A 22,876-nucleotide genomic window follows, 5' to 3' on the forward strand; every position below is an offset into this window, starting at 1 on the left:
ATTTTTAAAGATTTTTGAATTACAAAGAAAGTTTTCCGTAATACATTTCATTCCATTGCTGTAATCTGTAACACCTGAGGGTATAATTACATTAATCCTCAGGGGGGTACACGCTTCCTTTGTGTACCATGTGTTTGGCAAGCACAAGGATCCCTAGCTAATATGGTATTTGCTTATACAACTTTACACATTGGTACCATATTTCTCTAACACACAAATTACACAGCTATCTGATCATTAAACTGAGAGATAAACTTTTTTTTACTGCATCAGTGACACATGTTTACGCAATTACACAGTTGGGTAACTTCACATTTATGAAATTGTATTTTGTATGTACTTTGTGAACTCTTCATATTTTTTCAGAATCATTGTGATACTATGAGAGCTTTGAATGATGTATTTGGTATGGGTCACGATATTTAAAGTACGTTTGAGGTGGATGACACTATTTAAATGAGTAGAGAATATTTTTTAGGTTTTGAAATTATTGCAGAAAGCTACGACTTTTTTGAGATTTGACTGAGGTTTTATGATGTTATTATTACGACGACGATGTGTATTATTTTGTTGAGGTATGTTTATTATCAATGAGATGATGCTATATGAGGAATCTGATTATGCTATGTATTTATTATGATGAAATATTGAAGACGTGTTGATGAATATGTATATGTGTAATGAGGTAAGGAATAATGAGTAGTGGTTAGGGGCTCTGACTTGTGAAAAAGGATGTTGGAAACCAAGAATCGTACTTTAAGAGTTATGAAATGCGTGTAAATGCGTGAATGTATCACAATGCCATCGAAAATTTTTTGGACACTGTCATATTTATAGGATTTTGTTTCTACAGATTTGGAATGCAAATATTTCGACCTGTGAAATCTTATTTCTATCAAACTGTCACTGTAGCGGGAACTGATGTCATAAATATTTCGGTAAGGAAGGTAGATCACTGTAAGCACCCAGCCGCGCGACAGTTGCCTGGAAAAAAAGCCATTAGTGTGTGCCTTTCAGAGGCACAGGTGGAGAAAAAAGGAGGCCATTAACCTCGCTATTGACATTCCTTTGTAGAAAGCACCGCAAATACGACACGCTCATAACTTGGAAACATTCTTACATCTGCACACCTGATTAGGACAAGTGTCTATCTACGAGAATTGAGAGAATTTCTACTAACTTACGAAATGCCTCATGACTACTGAATGATTATTTTATGCTTTACTTTGTACATAGTTGCTTATTTCATTTGATATCTGGTTTCCAGCTGTCTTGCAGCAATGGTTTCATAAAATAAAATTAAATGCATTTACTAATGTGAACACTTTCTGTCAACAGATCTATTAAATAATTACTTTATGATCCACATTCTTCGAAAAAGGAGCTCTTAGAATGGAAAGAACAATAAGAAGGGACTAATAACAGTAAATGCATATATAATTTTCTTTTCAAGTACTTGGTAATTTTTTGTAGAATTAGTTTTAGTGGTGCACCACTTTAATTACATAGACATTAAGATGTGAATAGACATTTCCCTTATCTGCATTGTTGTCTTTAGTGTAATATTTTTCTGCTTGAGCTATGTCATGTTTACATATAAGTTATTACATTTTCTGCTGCTGTTTGCCAGGCATAGTGCTACTAAATTTCACTTTACATTACTCTGTTAAGCCAGTTTTACTACGAATTTATTTTTCTTGTTTGCTGCGCATTGCCTTATATTAGTTGTAATATTGCATTTGCTTTGCTAATTTATGCTGCTTGCTTTGCCTTTTGTATTTTTTATCGTTGCTGTTTGTGTTAATTGTTTTGTGCTGCTGCATTGCCTCGTTCCTTAGTATATATATCTGAGCTCAGTAGATTTAAGTTAGCTTAAAATGGGGTAGGCCATATAAGAGAACGAGTTGTGATGAATTGGAAGAAATGCATTGAGAAGCTATAAGAATATGGTTTGGCCGAAAAAAGTATTTTGCAAGAGGATATGAACAAAAAAGTAGGGTTTAGAGACAACAAGTTTAGGTAGGATTTTCTTGGAAATGAATGATCTAAGGTAATGGAAAATAAATAATGAGGTAAGAAATATGTGAACGTATAAATACAGAAAGCATGGTTGGATAGGATGTTTTGGTGAAAACAAATGTTGAAATAAGACGAAAGATCTATGGTATGAAATTTTGGGTTGGACTGCAGTACCAAATGTTACACTGAGAACGAACCCTGTCCTTTCCATTGTGTTATCCCCCTATGTGTTTGTGTACTCTTGTATATTTGCGTTTTTCCTGTCTTTATGTGTTTAGCTAATAAGAGTTATGTTGTAGAATTTTTCTAATAATATCTTATTTACTTTGTAAAGATGTTTAGACATTATTTATTCTGTTTTGTTTTAATGCTCATGTGTGAAGTTGATGTTTCAAAAGTTATTCTGATATTTTATGTATTTACTTATTTCATAATTCCTGTAACACTGATGTATATGTTTATTTCTATTCTTTTGTAAAGTTTGTGTTACTACAAATTTTATCTGTATTGTTATGTTCTTTAATGATGTATTTTGTACCTTTGTAATTGTATTCTTATGTTATCAAATTGTAATTGTTACCAGTTCTTCAAATTAAGTAACATTTCACTGCACATGTTTCTGTTGGTCATAATATATGCACAGTATGTGAGAAGTTGGGACTGTTAGTGCTTGCATGTGTGTTAATAATTCAGCAAGGGACTGGATAACAGCATTGCTGGTTCTGAGGACAATTCCATAAACTTTGTGAGTGCGCAAGTGGTGGTTATGGACTTGCTACATTATGCGCAAGACTCTTCGATGGTGATTGTGAACCTGCACAGTCGCAACGGACGGCTGCTGGCCGTCTCTACAAAGACTACAGTGGGTCTGCATCTTTGATGGCCCACCAATACCATTATTTCTACAAGGACTGCAGTGGGTCTGCACCTCTGGTGGCCCACCAATACCGTAGTCTCTACCGTAGTCTGTGATGACCTACCTACCAATATTCTTCAAAACGTCGAATGACTCTGCTGTGGGTTTGCTCTGTTGTGGCCCATTACCTGTCAGCATGTCAAGAGCCAGCACTGTCTTTCCGTTGGAAGGACAACACTACTTCTTCAAGACTGCATGGAAATCCACTACTTCTGTGTACATTTTCTTTTACTGCTCAGACTTTGAAAAAAAAAAACAAAAACTGTAATTTTACTTTGATGAATGATCAGGACTGTCTTTATGGACTGTGAGAAAATTTTAGCTTTTGACCAACATTGTATCAATAAGTGTGTGCATTTGATATCTTTGTTATTGTAATTATGAAAAATTTTATCAAATCATTATTGGCCACTGCCCAAAACAATTTGTAAAATTTTTTGTGGGGAGCATGGGGGCTATGTAAGTAGGCTGTTTATGTTTTCTTATTGGCAACGTTACGTAGCGCTCTGTATGAAAATCACTGGCTGTGCTGTGTGCCTATGTAAGTAGGCTGTTTATGCTTTCTTATTGGCAACGTTACGTAGCGCTCTGTATGAAAATCACTGGCCGTGCTGTGTGCAGTCTGTGGCTAGTTTGCATTGTTGTCCGCCATTGTAGTGTTGGGCAACTGGATGCGAACAGCGTGTAGCGTTGTGCAGTTGGAGGTGAGCCGCCAGCAGTGGTGGATGTGGGGAGAGAAATGGCGGAGTTTGGAAATTTGTAAGACTGGATGTCATGAACTGCTATATATATTATGACTATTAAGGTAAATACATTGTTTGTTCTCTATTAAAATCTTTCATTTGCTAACTATGCCTATCAGTAGTTAGTGCCTTCCGTAGTTTGAATCTTTTATTTGGCTGGCAGTAGTGGCGCTCGCTGTATTGCAGTAGTTCGAGTAACGAAGATTTTTGTGAGGTAAGTGATTTGTGAAAGGTATAGGTTAATGTTAGTCAGGGCCATTCTTTTGTAGGGATTATTGAAAGTCAGATTGCGTTGCGCTAAAAATATTGTGTGTCAGTTTAAGCACAGTCATGTATAAATTTTTCTAAGGGGACGTTTCAAACTGAAACTGTAAATTGCTCTTATACATACAACCTTTGTTGGAACAAGTCATGACTTTATGGAATAGGTATTAACTTGCATAGTTGGTGATGTATCGGGCAATCTGGTACTTTTGAGTAATTATGACTATATATGGGGTAGTTTTTACTGTAACGTAGTGATATAGAGCGATAATTTTTTACAAGTATTACTATAACTGAGGCAATTTGTTACTGTTTCATGACCATAGGTATGTAAGGGGCAAATTGTTACAATTTTGCTGTAACAGTGACAGTTCTTTACAATTTTGCTGTGACATGTGGATGCATTTGTTATAAATTTCGCTGAACACAATGATGTATCGGGCAGTTTATCAGAATCTTGCAGTAACATGATGATATATGGGGCAACTTCTACAATTTCATTTGATGTCTACCTTTAACCAAATACATAGCTGACAATCCTCCATTCCCCATAGTTGACAACCACAGTAGCTGCCATTCCCAGTGAATGACACCACAGTCACAAACTGCACATACGAACTGTCAGCCACAGATGCAAGAGTAATGCTTTAAGATATGGTGGCTGTCACAAACTGCGTATACAAACTGTCAGCTCCTGGTGTTACAATACAGTTCTAAGCTCATCGTTGCCCCACCATGTAAACTGACCATCATTGTCCCACCCTGCAAATTGGCAATCATTGCCCTGTTCTGTAAACTGAGTATTACTGCCTTTTCCTATAAACTGATGATTTATGTGGCAATTCATTCCAATTTTGCTGTAACATGTGTGTAGGAAAATGTTATATGATTTTGGTGTAATATGTAAATGAATGATTGATTTGTTAAAATTTCGTTGTACTATAGATAATGTTGTCAAATAATTGACGTAACATAGTGGCAGTTTGGTACAATTCTGCTTTAACATATCAATGTAAGGAGTAATTGTAACATTTTTACTGTAACAGGGCAATTTGTTCATTTTTGCTGGAAGTGGGTAATTTGTTATAGTTTTGCTAAGAAATGTCGATTTATGGGAGATTTGATGCATTTTTCCCATTATACGTAGTTTTTTGTAATATTTTTGATGTAATGTAAAGGTCAGTTAATGACATTTATGCAATAACATAGTCAATTTATTACAGCTTTGCTGTAATATGTTGATGTACGGAGGAGATATTACATTTTTACTGTTACAGGAGAAGTTTGGTACATTTTTGGTATAAAATTTGGAAATTTGTTTACGTTTTGCTGTATCAGTGGACAATTGATACAATTTTGCAGTTAGTATGGAGCCATTTTGTTACCTTTTTTGCTGTAACTTGGGAAACTTGTCAAATTTTGGTGCCAATATCTTGATGTACAGGTTATAGTTTTACTATATCATCAACATCTACAATTACATCTACACATATACTCTGCTAGCCACCAAGCAATGTGTGTCGGAGGGCACAATTCGCGCCAAAGTTATATTCCCCCCCCCCCTCCCCGTGCCACTCTGTTCCACTCGCGGCTCGCGCGGGAAGAACGACTGTCTGAACGCCTCAGTACGAGCTCTAATTTCCCTTAGCTTTGAATGGTGATCATTGCGTGATTTGAAAGTTGGTGGTAATAATATATGCTCTACATCCTCGGCGAAGATCGGATTTCGGATTTTAGTGAGCAGCCCCTTCCGTTTAGCGCGTCATCTATCAGCAAGTGTGTCCCACACAGGTTGGATAGAGCCATTTCTTACAATTTTGCTGTAGCATTGGGCAGACTGTTACAATTTTCATGAAATATGGTGATTTATGAGGCATTTTCGTACTTTTTCGTTGAATTATGGAACAATTAGTGACAGTTTTGTTGTAATATGGCGATAAATGGGGTGAAATATCATGCACTCTCCACTGTGTGATAGCAGAAGATGACAAACGTTTTTTGCCGGAAAATAAAGTTAATACCTTAACATGAGGTCATTATACTCTCTGGAGGATTTAGATATCGGTTTTAGCTGAACTGAGATATTTTTTGTCAATAAAAGTACTGCATTTAGGGGCAATAGAAATTTTTGAGCAAGACAGTTCAGCCAGCTGTTGATGCTATACTTGAAGCTGATGTCTTACCTAGAGAAATGAACTGCTCAGGTAACAAATGATGGAGTGATGGACTTCCCTCATGGCGCCTGTATCCTTACTAAGTTGGCAACTGAATCAAGACTGGGTAAGATGATGATATTGGGAAACATGTATTTTTTGCAATCATACACTAACAACCATAACTGCCAAGTGAATTGTTATTAGTAAAGACTACTGGACCTTTACATATGAGCAAAAGGCATTTGCTTATGATAGGCATTCTCATCATGTTACTATGCTAAATGCGTTCCAAGGAAGGGGAGATGTATGGATGAGTAGTGAACAAGCTGAAAATGCTTACTGTGAGTGTAAGATGTTGTGAATGCCAGTGTTATTACTGATTACTTCTGTAAAACTCATCGACATGTGCACTATAAACGGTAAGTAGGATCAACATTAGCGCCAATGTGCTTCTTATAATGTAAAAGAACAATTTTTCATTTATTTTGATAAATTTAATGTTTGGTACTAAGATCTAATTAAGCTCGTCGACTAATCTGTAACTGTTGTCATTAGCTCCTATATGTGAGGCATTTCTTTTAAATGTTTCAATACAACAGTGATGCCATTTGTGTTTTGTACTCAAAATCTTATGTACCTCGAAGAATAATATAATTTTGTTTTCGTGCAAAGTTCGAATTGTCGTTTGCGATCTTAAATCTGTATCTGTACTTGGGTATTTCAAGAAGATGTGTGCATGCACATGAACGCGCGTGCCTGTGTGCGTGTGTGTGTGTGTGTGGGTGGGTGGGTGGATATGTGCATGTGTGCGCATTTTTAATCGAAATTTTGGTTCTTTTGATCAATTATTCTACTTTTGTGCTAAGATCGAACTTTCCCTCATTATAAAGATCTGTGGTACAAAGTGATATCGAAATTTCAATTTTGTCTCGTTCCACCAATTTCTTTGGTCATGTTTACATTTTGTACTTGGAGCATTGTACACACATACAGTATGTAGTGATGCTGTGCAAACGGATTCTTACCTCGTTAAAATGGTGCTTGGCCAGTTTGTTTGTCTATGGCTATGGTGTGTGTTTTATAACAATTATTTTGGAGCATTATGACTAGATGGTCGGTATTTTTTAGAAGTTTATTATGGAAATACAGTTTGTACGAGGTGCATTCATGTTCTAAGGCCTCCGATTTTTTTTCTCCGGACTGGAAAGAGATAGAAACATGCGCATTGTTTTAAAATGAGGCCACGTTCATTGTCAATATGTCCCAGAGATGGCAGCACCGTATGGCAGATGGAATTTTACCGCCAGCGGTGAGAATGAGAACTGTTTTAAATACTTAAAATGGCGACGTTTTCCTTACTTGAACAGCGTGCAATCATTCGTTTTCTGAATTTGCGTGGTGTGAAACCAATTGAAATTCATCGACAGTTGAAGGAGACAGGTGGTGATGGACTTATGGATGTGTCGAAAGTGCGTTCGTGGGTGCGACGGTTTAATGAAGGCAGAACATTGTGTGACAACAAACCGAAACAACCTCGGGCTCGCACAAGCCGGTCTGACGACACGATCGAGAAAGTGGAGAGAATTGTTTTGAGGGATCGCCGAATTACTGTTGAACAGATCGCCTCCAGAATTGGCATTTCTGTGGGTTCTGTGCACACAATCCTGCATGACGACCTGAAAATGCGAAAAGTGTCATCCAGGTGGGTGCCACAAATGCTGACGGACGACCACATGGCTGCCTGTGTGGCACGTTGCCAAGCAATGTTGAGGCGCAGCGACAGCATGAATGGGACTTTCTTTTCGTCGGTTGTGACAATGGATGAGACGTGGATGCCATTTTTCAATCAAAAATGTTTTGAAGAACAAATTCCTTCCTGCACTGCAACAAAAACGTCCGGGAAGGGCTGCGGGTGTGCTGTTTCACCAAGACAACGCACCCGCACATCGAGCTAACGTTACGCAACAGTTTCTTCGTGATAACAACTTTGAAGTGATTCCTCATGCTCCCTACTCACCTGACCTGGCTCCTAGTGACTTTTGGCTTTTTCCAACAATGAAAGACACTCTCCGTGGCCGCACATTCACCAGCCGTGCTGCTATTGCCTCAGCGATTTTCCAGTGGTCAAAACAGACTTCTAAAAAGGCCTTCGCCGCTGCCATGGAATCATGGCGTCAGCGTTGTGAAAAATGTGTACGTCTGCAGGGCGATTACGTCGAGAAGTAACGCCAGTTTCATCGATTTCGGGTGAGTAGTTAATTAGAAAAAAAATCGGAGGCCTTAGAACTTGAATGCACCTCGTAAATGTCATAGAGAGCTTCGGAAGCATAAATTCGGTGTGCAGATGTTGCAGCAGCCCTTGAGAGTTTGTTCTTGTACATAACCTCAAGCACGCCTAGATGAAAGGTAATAAATAAGCCAGCCAATATCATTGGCTATATTTTTATAGTGCCGAACAATAAACAATACTTTCTTCGCTTCTAAAGTGATGCTTGGTGAAGTGAGACATTACTGAAAAACTTCTGCAACTTTTAGACATACGTTTTATAGACAGACATTCTGCAAGTCACATCCTTTATATACACTGCACTTTAAAGGTGAAATAACACTGTTACATTTTGCATAAACATTGTGTGTTTTGTTGTCTATTTCTCCCTTTAAATGGTACATGGTCACTTTTGTTTTTGTTCATACTCTCATTTGTGCCTAGGATCACATTAGTGTATTTTTCCAGTAGCTGACAGTATATTGGTCTGCCTGTTTGTTTGTGGGCTTGCCCGCTTAGCACAGAATTTTAGCCAACATTTGTTTTGTACAGTCATGGGCTTGGTCAGATCCGTTTTCGTACATTGGCACTGTTAGGCCTACAAATGAAATGTCAGTTACAGTCTTAGGATGTTCCTTTGAACCACATGTGTTTTGTAATAATTTAGATGTGAAAGAAATATGACAACACTTAATTTAAGAGTCCACATTCATGTTTTAGTTGTCAACTTTGAGGGATGTATGGGTGTATAGAAACAACATTGAGACAATTGATATAAACATTGCATTTTTTGTTGCTGACTTATTATTGCGGATATTTGAGTTGGTGAAGTAATATTAAGAGACTTGACAAGTGTCATGTGTTTTGTAGAAGAATTTGAATGCGGAAATAGTTAATTTGAAGGTCCATTGTGCATTATACCAACTGTGGTAGAGAGATAGAACTACTGATGCTCTCAACTACTGCTTAACTATAAGTTCATGGCATGGGCATCGTGTGTGAGTGTGTGTGTGTGTGTGTGTGTGTGTGTGTGTGTGTGTGAGAGAGAGAGAGAGAGAGAGAATGCTGATGACAAACCTCACATATCTTAGGTATAGAAATACTACAACTTACACCCTCTGCATAATTTTTTGATTAATAATTTAGGCCATTCGGATGTCTTTGAATATGGTACAAAATTCAGATCATTTAAAAACTTTAAAACATGTTGCAAAACTGAGATCATTTTGATACTTCTGAACATCGTGCAGATATTTTTTATCTTTCAGGTACTTTTGAACAGGGACAAATTTCATAACATTTGGATATTTTTTTTAAAATGACGCCATAATGGCTGATATCACATTTGAGCTGATTCTTATTCTTTCTATATTAAAAAAAAATTTAATATCATTTTAATTTTCTTCTCACACAAATTATTTCCGTTGGCTTGCAGTTTCTAATTTCTGTCACTGCTGACTAGCGGACCACACCTTAACTGTTGACCAAAGGATATTTTGCCATATCGGTTTACACAGTGAAATTTGAGGAGGAAAATGACAGCAAGGCCATCAATCATCAGGTGATGGGATAGAGCGTAGGGCAACCAGAGGACTGCGAGCTGCCCTCGAAAGAAAAGAAGTGTGCAATTCTGTGTACAGTGGTTAATACAGTGCTTCAACTGCCTGTCTAAATGTGTTGTATGTGTATTAATACCAACAAAGTAGACTGTCGCTTTCGTTAAATGTGGAAGTCTTATCTTCATATTTGGCAGTACAACACTTTTGAGGATACTAGTGAAGACATCGCCTACACAGCTGACCGCGAAAGTAGCACCAGCTGCTCCAAGGCGGGCACTTGATGTACCACACTGAAGTGCCCACGTAGGTGTGCAAAATATCTGCATGTAGCCAATGTCAAAATCATTGTTACACGTATCTGTTATCGCACGTGCATGTAGTTGTGTTGCGTTGGAAAAAAGAAAAGAAAAAAAAACGTTTATGTTAGCACATTGGTTTGTCAGTACGTTAATTACGATCTGCATTACTTTACCGTAGAATGTTTATTAACTATAAATTCAGCATTTTTCTTTCCGTCTGACAACACATACACGAAAATAAACACTTATCGATTTCATGGTGTTATTCTAGCCAGTGAAACTTCACTCTGACCACTTCATACACGCGACCATGCTATCCTGTTTATCTTAGAAGGGTGTATTTTTCTTTTTTCTTTGTGCTTATGTGCCATTAGATGTGGCAACAGACTAACATTTTTCGTTTCTTTGAGCAGTGGTACAGAGATAAAGTGGTAATTAATGTTTCTTGTGCCTCGTTTTCTCCTTTATCTTACTGACACGATTTTAGTAAAGTGACTTCATTTTTATTTTGAAAAAAGAATGCTCTATTTCATTTAAAGTCTGAAGGGTCTACGTTAGATGAACAGTTCATAATTATTCAATAAAATTTTTCTGTGTTTGTGATCGTATTTGCAATATATATAAAACGACCGACGTTTCTTTCCCTGTTGCGAGCGACCGTCTTCAGGGTGTTTTTGTTTACTTCTGAATAAGAAAACTTTGTTTCTTATATACCTGCAAACATGGCTGTTATCACTCTGGTGTTGCCCCACCGCTGACTTGGTGTGCTGTCGGATATATGTTATGTGTTCAGGTATGCGTGTGCTGATTGGTCGCGTCTCGCCTACGTACACTAATCCGCATTCGTAAACTCCAGCAGCATGTAGTTTGTCAACTGTATCTTTCGTTGTGCGAATAACATCTTTTATTCTGTTGGTGCTTCGGAAAATCGGTTTGATGCCTGCTCGGCGGAGAATTTTGGCCACCTGTTCAATGACACCGTGAACATATGGTAACATGTTTTGTATTTCCTTTTGCTCTCCTCTACTGCTTTCATTCTTCGTCGCAATAGTTTCATCTGTTACTTTCATTCCATAACCATTAACACAAAAAATGGACTTTAGGTTTTTTACTTCACTCTTTAGATGTTCCTCATCGCTGATCCTGTGAGCCTTCCTGGTTAAAGTGTGCAGGGCGGATTTCTTCTGCGTAGGGTGATGACGCGAGGAGGCATGCAGGTACCTGTCAGTACTGGTTGGCTTCCTATATACTCTTAGGCCCAGTTTACCATAAGGTTTTCTTTAAACTTCCACGTCGAGGAAGGGCAGCACCCTGTTCTTTTCCATTTCCATAGTGAATTGGATTCTGCTGTGCTGCTGGTTGAGGTGTTGGTGGAAATTTCGTAACTCTTCCTCTCCCTGTGGCCAGATAACAAAAGTATCGTCAACGTACCGGAGCCAACATTCCGGGCGTAATGGTGCGGACTGAAGCGCTGTTTCTTCAAAAGCTTCCATAAGGATGTCTGCTGCAATAGGTGAGAGAGGGGAGCCCATAGCTACACCATCAGTCTCTTCATAAAATTCCCCTTTTTCACCTTAAATAGGTGGTCGTTAAACACTGGCGCAGTTGATCCCAGATCATGCGTTCCTCTAAGATGTTCAAGATGTCTTGTACCGGTACATCTGTGAATAAAGACTTCACATCGAAGCTAACCATCATGTCTGTAACCGAGAAACACTTTTCTTTTAAAAGTTGCACAAAATGGGTGGAGTCCTTCACGTAAGAATTTGTGTGGTCCACCAAATGTCGGAGCTTTGGAGCCAGTTCCTTTGGTAGACTGAACGTCGGTGAGTTAATGGTACTCACGATCGGTCGTAAAGGAAATGCCTCTTTATGGACCTTCTGTACACCATATATTCTTGGTGCCTGTGGAACTTGTGAGATGAGTCTTCTGGCCACGTCGAAATTCATTCTGGTTTGCTTTAGCAGTGCTTGCATCGATTTGATTATCTTGGCCGTCGGATCTCCCTTAAGTTTCTTATAAATGGGTTCACTCAGAAGATCCTCCATTTCTTTGTTATAATCTTCCGTGTCCAATACAACGGACGCATTTCCCTTGTCTGCTCGTGTTACTACTAAATGAGAGCTGTTCTTCAGCATGACGTTCCTCATTGCTGGTATTATGTTTCGTCTTGGGTTTCAGCCAATGAAAAGAAATACTAAAAGCACCAATAAAGGCTTCTAACATCCCTCCCCTTCATCCTAAACAGCTTATCAGAATTAGATAATAGCCATGTCTGCAGGTATATAAGAAACAAAGTTTTCTCATTCAGCAGTAAACAAAAACACCCTGAAGAAAGTCGCTTGCAACAGGGACCGAAGCGTCGGTAGTTTTATATATATTGACAATGCTGTCACAAACCTAGAAAAATTTTATTGAATGTGACAATGGCCGCGGAAGCCTACATTTATAGTTGATAATCAATTTATTTTTAGGTCGATGACTTCCCTTAGTTGCTATAGTATTATAATCTTATATTTTTTGTAAATCTTGTTGTGTTTTAAATTTTTGGAATAGATTTTCTAGTTTCTTCTTGGATTTTCAAAAAACATTTTTGGCATTTTTTGAAAGAATTCTAAAGAGAGTGGGGGATGTAAAAAGTACTGCCATCGATAGTAGCATGAAGTAGTAGATAGTATCCCTTACACGTGTGTGGTTCTTTGGAGCTTTTAGAGCTGAGCGCTATTTTTCCAGCAAGGGCATTGTATTTCTGTAATTTTCAACAATGTCCAAGTGCCACCGGTCACACGCCAGAATGCGAGGTGCGAGCAGTGTTTCCACTTTTTTGGGTTTCGCCCTTTTGTAGGACGAAGTGGCTCATAATACATGTGAGTTAGGGCTATTTTATATTGAAAAGGATTTAGTAGCAACACGAGCAGACAAGGGAAACTTACAGTAAAATTGAACTTACAGTGGTAATCCTATTATTTGTAGTAGACACAACTAAATGTATTAATTTGCTCTATGGCTGCACCGATTTGTTAAGGGAGATTCCCTCAAACTCTCATTGAATGTAATCCATCTAATTTAGCTTACAATGTTAACTGTACTATTACCTCTGTTAAGGGCGGCATCGGAACTTGGTCGTATTATACCTACAATTACCGCACGGAAAGTTGATCGATTACACCGGGCTGTGCGAAGTATAGAGGAAAATCAGGTATTATGCCACTGCGTCGTTTCGGGACGCGAAGAGGGAAACTGTTTTCGTGTTTGTGTTCCAGTCTGACAACGTTTGGCCGCGTGCGCCTCTTATCCATGGCAACAATAACACAGCTAGTGACATGGATTTGCGAACGCGGATTGTACAGACTCTCATCTTCGTACGTGGCGCTTATTTCCAGGAAGGAAAATGAAATTAAAGTAATGCTGCTCTAATACACAACAGAATAACTGAACAAATTGTATGCAGTTTACCAGGAATTTAAAGTGGAAATAATATTTTAGGTATAACAGCGGTTCGACTTGGACGAGAAACCTTCCGATTTATTGAAATACGAGTATGTAGATCCAAAAGTGGCACGAAATATCGAGGAACCGCCTGTGAAAGATGTGTTTAGCCATTTTAATTTTTTGGTGACAAAAAGCAACATGCAAAAAGCAGACAATAAATGGAGACATCAAGCTCTCACCACATTCAAGCATTTTGGAAGAAGTAAAAAAAAATCCCAACTGAAATTTACTGGCATAAGGAACTAAGCTTGAAAGATTATCATGTCACTATTATTTACGAAAATTTCGAAGTGGTCCTTTCACTTTTACTAACAGTTGTATCTTCAAATACTGAGGTTGGAAGAGTATTCAGTGTCCCTAAAAATGTTGAAACAGAGAAAAGAAATAGATTTAACAACGAAACCCTTAATGGGCTCCTTCATTCAAAATTGCTCAATTTTAAAGCTCAACAGTGCCATGCACACTATGAAGGTGTAAACGTAGTGCTGCTGCTTCTCATCCTGTGGCTCTGTGAATTTTTTGTGTAGTGTACTATAGGTATTTCATGTTAATAAGTATGTAAAATAGTATGTTGCTCTTTATTATATGTTAAATTTAGGGACTTTTAAGATTTTTAATGTACTTCAGGTATAATTCCGAAAGAAACTAGGGTAAAACCAAAATCCTAAGTGGAAACACTGGATGGAGTTTTCGTTTGGATTTTGCGTGGAACGATTGTGTGCAGCTTAGTCACAAGAAAAGTTTTTGAACAGTTAGCTGGTGTGATTAAGTGTGAGTCTGGAAGGCTTCTGTTGATTGGTGAAGTAACAGTGAGTAATTATAAGTTTATTCGCGCGGGTGGTCAGTGGACATGTCAGTAGCGTCACTCTTAGTCTATTGCATCAGTCGTTGATACACATTGCTATTTTAACAGTTACAAATGGCACCGTGATCTGTCATAGCGTGAAAGATTAACTCGGGAAACCAATACAAGAATGGCAAACTTCAGTAAGAAACTGGAATAAATTTAGCTGTCAATACGAACACGAAATGTATTACTTACATATCAATAAACGATGTAAATGATATGTACTGTTATCGTTTGAAAGAAACATTTTCCCTCCTATATTCGAAATTCTTTAATATTCATAAAGTGAATAGTCACTTTTTTGTTTCGGTAGCACGGTCGGATTTTGCAACGACATCTTTTCTTCCTGTTAACCATCCCTTACCAGTTCCCGATCGACGCAAATTGACCTGTTGAAATGAAGTATGACTAAAAAATACAGGGATAGGAAGGATATAATATGCAACAAAAAAGGCATGAACCGCAATCACTGAATGTTGTCTGACTCAGGTACATCATTATATTTATGGTGGGGTTTCCATGTAGAGTATGAAATGTATTGCAACGTTTGTAAATATTTGACAGATTTATGATCGATCCATGTGGCTTGCTGCGAGTGTTCCACGTTGTTACCCTGCAAACAAAAGATAAACCTGGTTAATGACATAGCTATGACTCACTAACAATCAACAGTGCACAACATCAATTTTACTTTTTTTTAAAATTTTGTGTAATGTAACTCAAATGGCACATCTGACAACCACATGTGCATATTTAACTCATGGAATGTGTAGAGAATACCTTTTTTATTGTAAACGTAACTGTTGCTACAATGTATTTTAATTCATCCTTTCCTTCGGCTCATAAGCTTTATCCCTCTTGTACTGGACTTCCCTGCCAATTAATATCTTCAGAATATGTTTCTAAAAAACTATCACTTTTTAATTTACATTCTTTCTACTATATGAAAAGCAGATGAGGTTTCATCTTTCTGACCTAGTCTCGGTTACTAATTGTCTGTTGACTAAGCGGCCTTGGTTATATTTAATTTTATTTGAAGAGATGACTAGTGTCGCCTTCACACCCATCATAGATCTTAGAAAAGCAGCTACTTAGAGGACATGTAGGCATTAGGTGTCTTTGTGTCACTGCTTTTTTCAAGCTTTGATGATGGCTGTAAGGCCGAATTGGTTATCTGTTCAAATAAAGTGAAATGAAACCAAAACTACAAATTCTATACCCTATGTAACATCAAGGTCACAACGCGTTTAGAAAGGTAAAAGTTACCTGAATTCGTGTTCTTTCTTCTTAATAATAGAAAAAATCGGCATGTTAGTAAAGACAGAATTTTTGCTTCTTTAGAAATAATCTAAGTTTAAGCACGCCTCCCCGACTGCCCCATTCCTTCCCTCCTCTGCAGAGGCTCTTCCACGATGCTGTGAGACAAACTCCTCTGAGGGGAGGGATACAGCAGGGAGCTGGGCTTATCTTCAGCCTTAAGCCTTCGGTACACGGACCGTGCTGTTAAACGTCAACGCTGAGCGTGCCGAGTTCAACGTGCTGCTGAACGTTCAAAAACGATGCGACTTGTGCATACGGTACGTGGGCGACAACGTGGTATATGAGATCGCAACGCGCTCCAGTGGTAGTTGGCTGTATCAGACTCGTAAATCACATTGTCTATGAAATGGACGGGCCTAAAATTCCCATATTAGCTCTACTAAAACGTACTTTTCCCCCTTGTCCATATGCTAGTCAGGCTGTTCTGTCTGTAGTAAACATAAATAAAACCTTCAATATCCGTGAAAATAATGGAAAAATGAAAGTAACGTGTCCAGTCAGTAAGAACATCAGCTTATAAAAGTTCCGTTACAAATAGTGCGATACAAATTTACAGTAGTTCTCCACATAAGATAAAAATTATTTCATCATTCTCACTTTTTAGTACAACCTTAAGGTCATTCTTGCTTGATCACTGTCTCTGCTCAGCAGCAGAATCTTTACATGTGAATTACAAAACTTAACAGAAAAAAGGGCAAAATATCTCACTACAAGTAGTGCAAGACGCCCTACGGATTAAGCCAATCGAACAAATTCATCCCTCAAAAAGAGCACCGTTATGTTTACACAACATAGAATTTTATAGTATATACTTATATTAAGCTAATAAGAAAGTATCAGAAACTATTAAAAAAACGAAGGTCAGAAGAAAAAATGTATATAGACGTCGTGGGATGCGAACCATCAACACTTCAATCAAAATGTCCGCCCTCAAACTACGATGCTAGTCATGGCGCTAGTGTGACCGCGACCGTTTACAGATCATATGCAGCTTATTACTATACTCTGGCAGTTTTAATTTTAACTATATTGGTAATTGAAATTTAATTATAACAAACTGTATCAAGAAAAATGCATTTTTAATAGATCCTCAACATGCTGTTGATGTCAAGTGACCTAATGTCATAATATGGAAGTTACAATAATACTTTTCCCACGAATATACACTCCTGGAAATTGAAATAAGAACACCGTGAATTCATTGTCCCAGGAAGGGGAAACTTTATTGACACATTCCTGGGGTCAGATACATCACATGATCACACTGACAGAACCACAGGCACATAGACACAGGCAACAGAGCATGCACATGTCGGCACTAGTACAGTGTATATCCACCTTTCGCAGCAATGCAGGCTGCTATTCTCCTATGGAGACGATCGTAGAGATGCTGGATGTAGTCCTGTGGAACGGCTTGCCATGCCATTTCCACCTGGCGCCTCAGTTGGAGCAGCGTTCGTGCTGGACGTGCAGACCGCGTGAGACGACGCTTCATCCAGTCCCAAACATGCTCAATGGGGGACAGATCCGGAGATCTTGCTGGCCAGGGTAGTTGACTTACACCTTCTAGAGCACGTTGGGTGGCACGGGATACATGCGGACGTGCATTGTCCTGTTGGAACAGCAAGTTCCCTTGCCGGTCTAGGAATGGTAGAACGATGGGTTCGATGACGGTTTGGATGTACCGTGCACTATTCAGTGTCCCCTCGACGATCACCAGTGGTGTACGGCCAGTGTAGGAGATCGCTCCCCACACCATGATGCCGGGTGTTGGCCCTGTGTGCCTCGGTCGTATGCAGCCCTGATTGTGGCGCTCACCTGCACGGCGCCAAACATGCATACGACCATCATTGGCACCAAGGCAGAAGCGACTCTCATCGCTGAAGACGACACGTCTCCATTCGTCCCTCCATTCACGCCTGTCGCGACACCACTGGAGGCGGGCTGCACGATGTTGGGGCGTGAGCGAAAGACGGCCTAACGGTGTGCGGGACCGTAGCCCAGCTTCATGGAGACGGTTGCGAATGGTCCTCGCCGATACCCCAGGAGCAACAGTGTCCCTAATTTGCTGGGAAGTGGCGGTGCGGTCCCCTACGGCGCTGCGTAGGATCCTACGGTCTTGGCGTGCATCCGTGCGTCGCTGCGGTCCGGTCCCAGGTCGACGGGCACGTGCACCTTCCGCCGACCACTGGCGACAACATCGATGTACTGTGGAGACCTCACGCCCCACGTGTTGAGCAATTCGGCGGTACGTCCACCCGGCCTCCCGCATGCCCACTATACGCCCTCGCTCAAAGTCCGTCAACTGCACATACGGTTCACGTCCACGCTGTCGCGGCATGCTACCAGTGTTAAAGACTGCAATGGAGCTCCGTATGCCACGGCAAACTGGCTGACACTGACGGAGGCGGTGCACAAATGCTGCGCAGCTAGCGCCATTCGACGGCCAACACCGCGGTTCCTGGTGTGTCCGCTGTGCCGTGCGTGTGATCATTGCTTGTACAGCCCTCTCGCAGTGTCCGGAGCAAGTATGGTGGGTCTGACACACCGGTGTCAATGTGTTCTTTTTTCCATTTCCAGGAGTGTACGTTCTTGTCATTTTATTACAACGAATCATACAATTAACGGAATGTTTTTGAGAGCTCCCCAGTTTTCTGGTGTTCACAAATGGCTTATATACAGACGGGCTTCAAATGGAAGCCAATATGGCACCTCACAACTCTGCACGAAAGGGAGATGGCGTGCACATGACGTAGGTGGCGTTCAGCCATTTGATTAGTCAACGATTAACCACGCTTTCATAATATTTGACATGCTAGGTATTGCCTTCCCAACGTGGTATTCCACACTGTGACATCAGAAACTCCGCACGCTCAACGCTCAACGTTCGGATGCACGGTTCGTATACCGACGGCTTTATGGTCATTGCAAAAAATAATTCTTTTCTGTATGTGTATGTGTTACAAGAATTAAACACTACCAATGGAATTAACAAAAAGGAAACGATTACCATGCCCAAGAAGGGAAATGCGAATGGTTGTTCACATTAAAGAGTGTAGGACATACATCAAAAATTCTGTTCGATATTGTTAAAGAAAGACTAAAAGCTTAGATCAACCCACATTTAGGAAAAAAAACAATTTTTATTTATGAAAGGAGAAGAAATCGCGGTAGTGCTAATGGCATTAGAAATGACTTGAGAAACTAGTATTCAGATTAACAGGAAAGTATGCTGCTATCATTTACCTAGAGAAGACTCCTGGTAGAGTGAATGTAATGCCACAGTACCCAAAGGTTGCAAATTATAATCGCTACATGAGAATAGATTAATTTGAGATTATTATACCTTTGAGAAAGCGATGGAAGTTCTGTATGCAATAATTAATTTTGACTTGCTTTGATTTGAAATTTTATGTGAGGGTGGACGAGTTATCCCAGAGACACTTATGATGTCCTAGTGTAGAGGTATTTTTTCTGGTCTTAAGTGAAACAAATTCTGCAGTTAGAATTTTCGCCGAGATGATGTTTTCCGTTGTAAATGAGCAGTTCTTCACCTGTTAATACGTCAGAGGGGTGGCAGGCTGCAGAGCCGTGCACAGCGTCACAGCCCGCCGGCCAGTGCCGCTCTGCCCCACACTGAGCTACGACAGTTTCGAATGAAGTGAGCCCGTGACGTGACCTCACGAGGCGGACGAAGCTGTGCGCTACGGGCTGGCGGTGGCACTCACCGCTGTTGGGAGCTGCGGTATATTAATGGAGAGCAGGGACGGTAGTTCGGTTCCAGGGTAGTACATAGGGTACTTTACATTTTAATTAAATTTTCCACTTTTTATCTTCACTGAAAGTGACTGCAGAATATACAGGAATACCTTATCAGACCACCTGGTCGAAATAGGAGCGACCTAGACCGAGCCTTAAAATTCCGTGAAGCGATTTAGATATCTTCGAGTACAAAACATAGGGTTTTGTTTCCAATGACACTTTCACATTCGCAATACATTTGAAACTGGCGCTGATTTTATAAATGATATACTCAAAAACTTTTGTAATTTTCCAATCAGGTAAAAAGCTTTATGGTGGAAGTGACATATACGAGCCACAAACAGACGATTCTTCCATCAAATTCCACTACCAGCAGAAAGAAGTTTGCTTTGTGGGCAGCTGTCTGAGGTATTTAAACCAAAACTGTAAAATGGAGCCGGCATGTTGGCCGAGCGGTTCTAGGCACTTCAGTCTGGAACCATGCAGCTGCTGTGGTCGCAGGTTCGAATCTTGCCCCGGGCATGGATGTGTGTGTTGTCCTTAGGTTAGTTAGGTTTAAGTAGTTCTAAGTCTAGGAGACTGATGACCTCAGTCCCATAGTGCTTAGAGCCATTTGAACCACTTGTGAAATGGAAGAAAACGTGGTCTCTTATAGTAAAATGAACGGGCAAAGTTTTCCGACCTTATAGATGACTACCAGAAAAATACTGCGTATACAAGCACCCAACTCGGCTCCGATAGAATGGATATTAAAAGTAGAATTCCAAAGATCAAACAAGTCTTCAGATACGAAAGCAGTTTATTAACAAACAGCCGTTTTAATATAAACACAAGAAATAGATTGCTATAGATATTTATTTCGAGTTTTTTCAGCTATAATTGTGAAGGATGTGTAAGTAGGCTGTTTATGTTTTCTTATTGGCAACGTTACGTAGCGCTCTGTATGAAAATCACTGGCTGTGCTGTGTGCAGTCTGTGGCTAGTTAGCATTGTTGTCTGCCATTGTAGTGTTGGGCAGCTGGATGCGAACAGCGTGTAGCGTTGCGCAGTTGGAGGTGAGCCGCCAGCAGTGGGGAGAGAGATGGCGGAGTTTTGAAATTTGTAAGACTGGATGTCATGAACAGCTATGTATATTATGATTTTTCAACACTATTAAGGTAAATACATTGTTTGTTCTCTATTAAAATCTTTCATTTGCTAACTATGCCTATCAGTAGTTAGTGCCTTCCGTAGTTTGAATGTTTTATTTAGCTGGCAGTAGTGGCGCTCGCTGTATTGCAGTAGTTCGAGTAACGAAGATTTTTGTGAGGTAAGTGATTTGTGAAAGGTATATGTTAATGTTAGTCGGGGCCATTCTTTTGTAGGGATTATTGAGAGTCAGATTGCGTTGCGCTAAAAATATTGTGTGTCAGTTTAAGCACAGTCTTGTATAATTGTTCAAAGGGGACGTTTCAGATGAATTAAAAGGAATCAGGTAAAAAGGAGCAATAGAGATTTGGATGGAAAGAAAAATGTGATAAAAAGTTTCTAAAAGCAATTAAAGGGACAAAGATATTGATTAAATTAAATGGACAGCTAATTTGGCATATCAGCCACATCAAATACTTCTTAGAAGGAAATGCCCTGCAAAAAGAAATCAGGCATCAGAAGGTGTGATCAGTAGAATGAGCTGTAGGATCTACAACCAATAGGAAGATAAAGAAAGACAGAGAGGAGGGCTACATCTTCGTCAGTGTTTGATGGTGAAACATTTGCTGTAATGATTGCGTATGACAAGTAAAAAATTTGTTACATATACGTCCTCAAAACGGGATCCCAGCTTCTTGCGCATAGTCAGGTAAGGGGCTTGCGACAAGTTAAAGATTTCAGTTGGTCCACGAGGCTTGCTCAGACGACGTAATACATAATGCACAATGGGGGGGGGGGGGGGGGAATCTAGGGATTCGGGTTCGATTCTTGGTCCATTACATAGTTTCAGCATATCACATGCAATCATACTGACAGTAAACTCACTTGACTAAAAATAGTGTCCTTCCTCCTAGAAATGGGTAACAAGTAAAGGAACTGAAAACGACTGCGGTGTGGTTTGTTGTTGTGCACTCAGATATGAAGATTGGTTCGATGCAGTTCTTGATGCTACTCTACGCTGTGTAGATCTCTTCATTTCCCAATAGCTGATACACCCTACATCCATTTCAACCTGCTTACTGTGTTCATCTCTTGGTCTCCCTCTACAATGTTTAACTCCCATACATCTATTCAATACTAAACTGGTGATTCCCCGATGTCTCATACTGTAACCTATTAACTGAACTCTTCTTTTAGTCAAGCTGTGCCATAAATTCCCCTCCAGCCTCTCCCCGATTCTATTCAGTACTTCCTCGTTAGTTATGCGATCTATCTAATCTTCAGCACTTCTTCTATAGTACCACATTTCGAAAGCTTCTATTCTCTTCTTGTGAGAACTGCTTATCGTCCAAGTCTCAGTTTCATACGATGCTATACTCTAGACAAAGATCTTCTAAAAATGCTTCCTAATACTTAAATTTAGATTTGAAGCAGTAAATTTTTCTTATTCAGAAACGCTCTTCTTGTTCGTCGTATTCACGACAAAATATAGGACACAATATCGATCCATTCCTGCGATACGAACGCACCCAGGTCGCTTGGATTGCAATGGTACTGTAGCTGACAGATAATGCATTGTTCCAGCACCACAAAGATTTTCACTGCGGTTCAAATCGGCATATTTGTGGGACAGTCTACATGTGCAATTGTTTCTGCGTGTCCGCCATGAAGTCTTAGTTTTAGCTCATTTTGTACGGGATGTCGGACGACCGTACAATGTGGCCATTCAGAATTAGGATATATGTCATCTCATTCACAGAGTAACACTTATATCGATTAAAAGTAGGTTTATATTATGTAACTGTGTAAATGACATTATGAAGTGTGTGTCCTTTGTTAGTTAAGGCATTGATTTGTGACAGGAAATTTAGAGTTCTGTAATGTATACGTGGAAAAAGCTAAATGATATTTAAAATAATGACATTTTATATGTGTATACTTAAAAGAAAAACAATGTTATTGGAAACTGCTTCATGCTTTGGGAGCTTATAATGTAAAATGTAAAAGATGTAGCGAAGTCCCTTCGCAGCGGAAGTGGCTTGGCGCGATGTAAAAGGTGCTTTTGGCGGTCGAACTGGGCGGCTCCTTGGTTTGAACGATACGC

The 22,876-nt window shown here is 39.6% G+C and overlaps 1 protein-coding gene across 2 annotated transcripts in view; it reads right to left on the reverse strand.

The window, feature by feature from the left end:
• Nucleotides 1–15,032: 15,032 nt before the first annotated feature.
• The window catches only part of LOC126234544 (uncharacterized), a 187,482-nt gene continuing 179,638 nt past the window's right edge, over nucleotides 15,033–22,876 (reverse strand). For both annotated transcript variants that reach the window (XM_049943241.1, XM_049943240.1), the window contains one exon: nucleotides 15,033–15,175. In XM_049943241.1, coding sequence (XP_049799198.1) covers nucleotides 15,171–15,175 — 5 coding nt within the window. In that variant the 3' untranslated portion in view covers nucleotides 15,033–15,170. The remainder of the gene's footprint in view (nucleotides 15,176–22,876) is intronic.

This window comes from Schistocerca nitens, chromosome 2, assembly GCF_023898315.1.
Source record: "Schistocerca nitens isolate TAMUIC-IGC-003100 chromosome 2, iqSchNite1.1, whole genome shotgun sequence".
Classification (NCBI taxonomy): Eukaryota; Metazoa; Arthropoda; class Insecta; order Orthoptera; family Acrididae; genus Schistocerca; species Schistocerca nitens.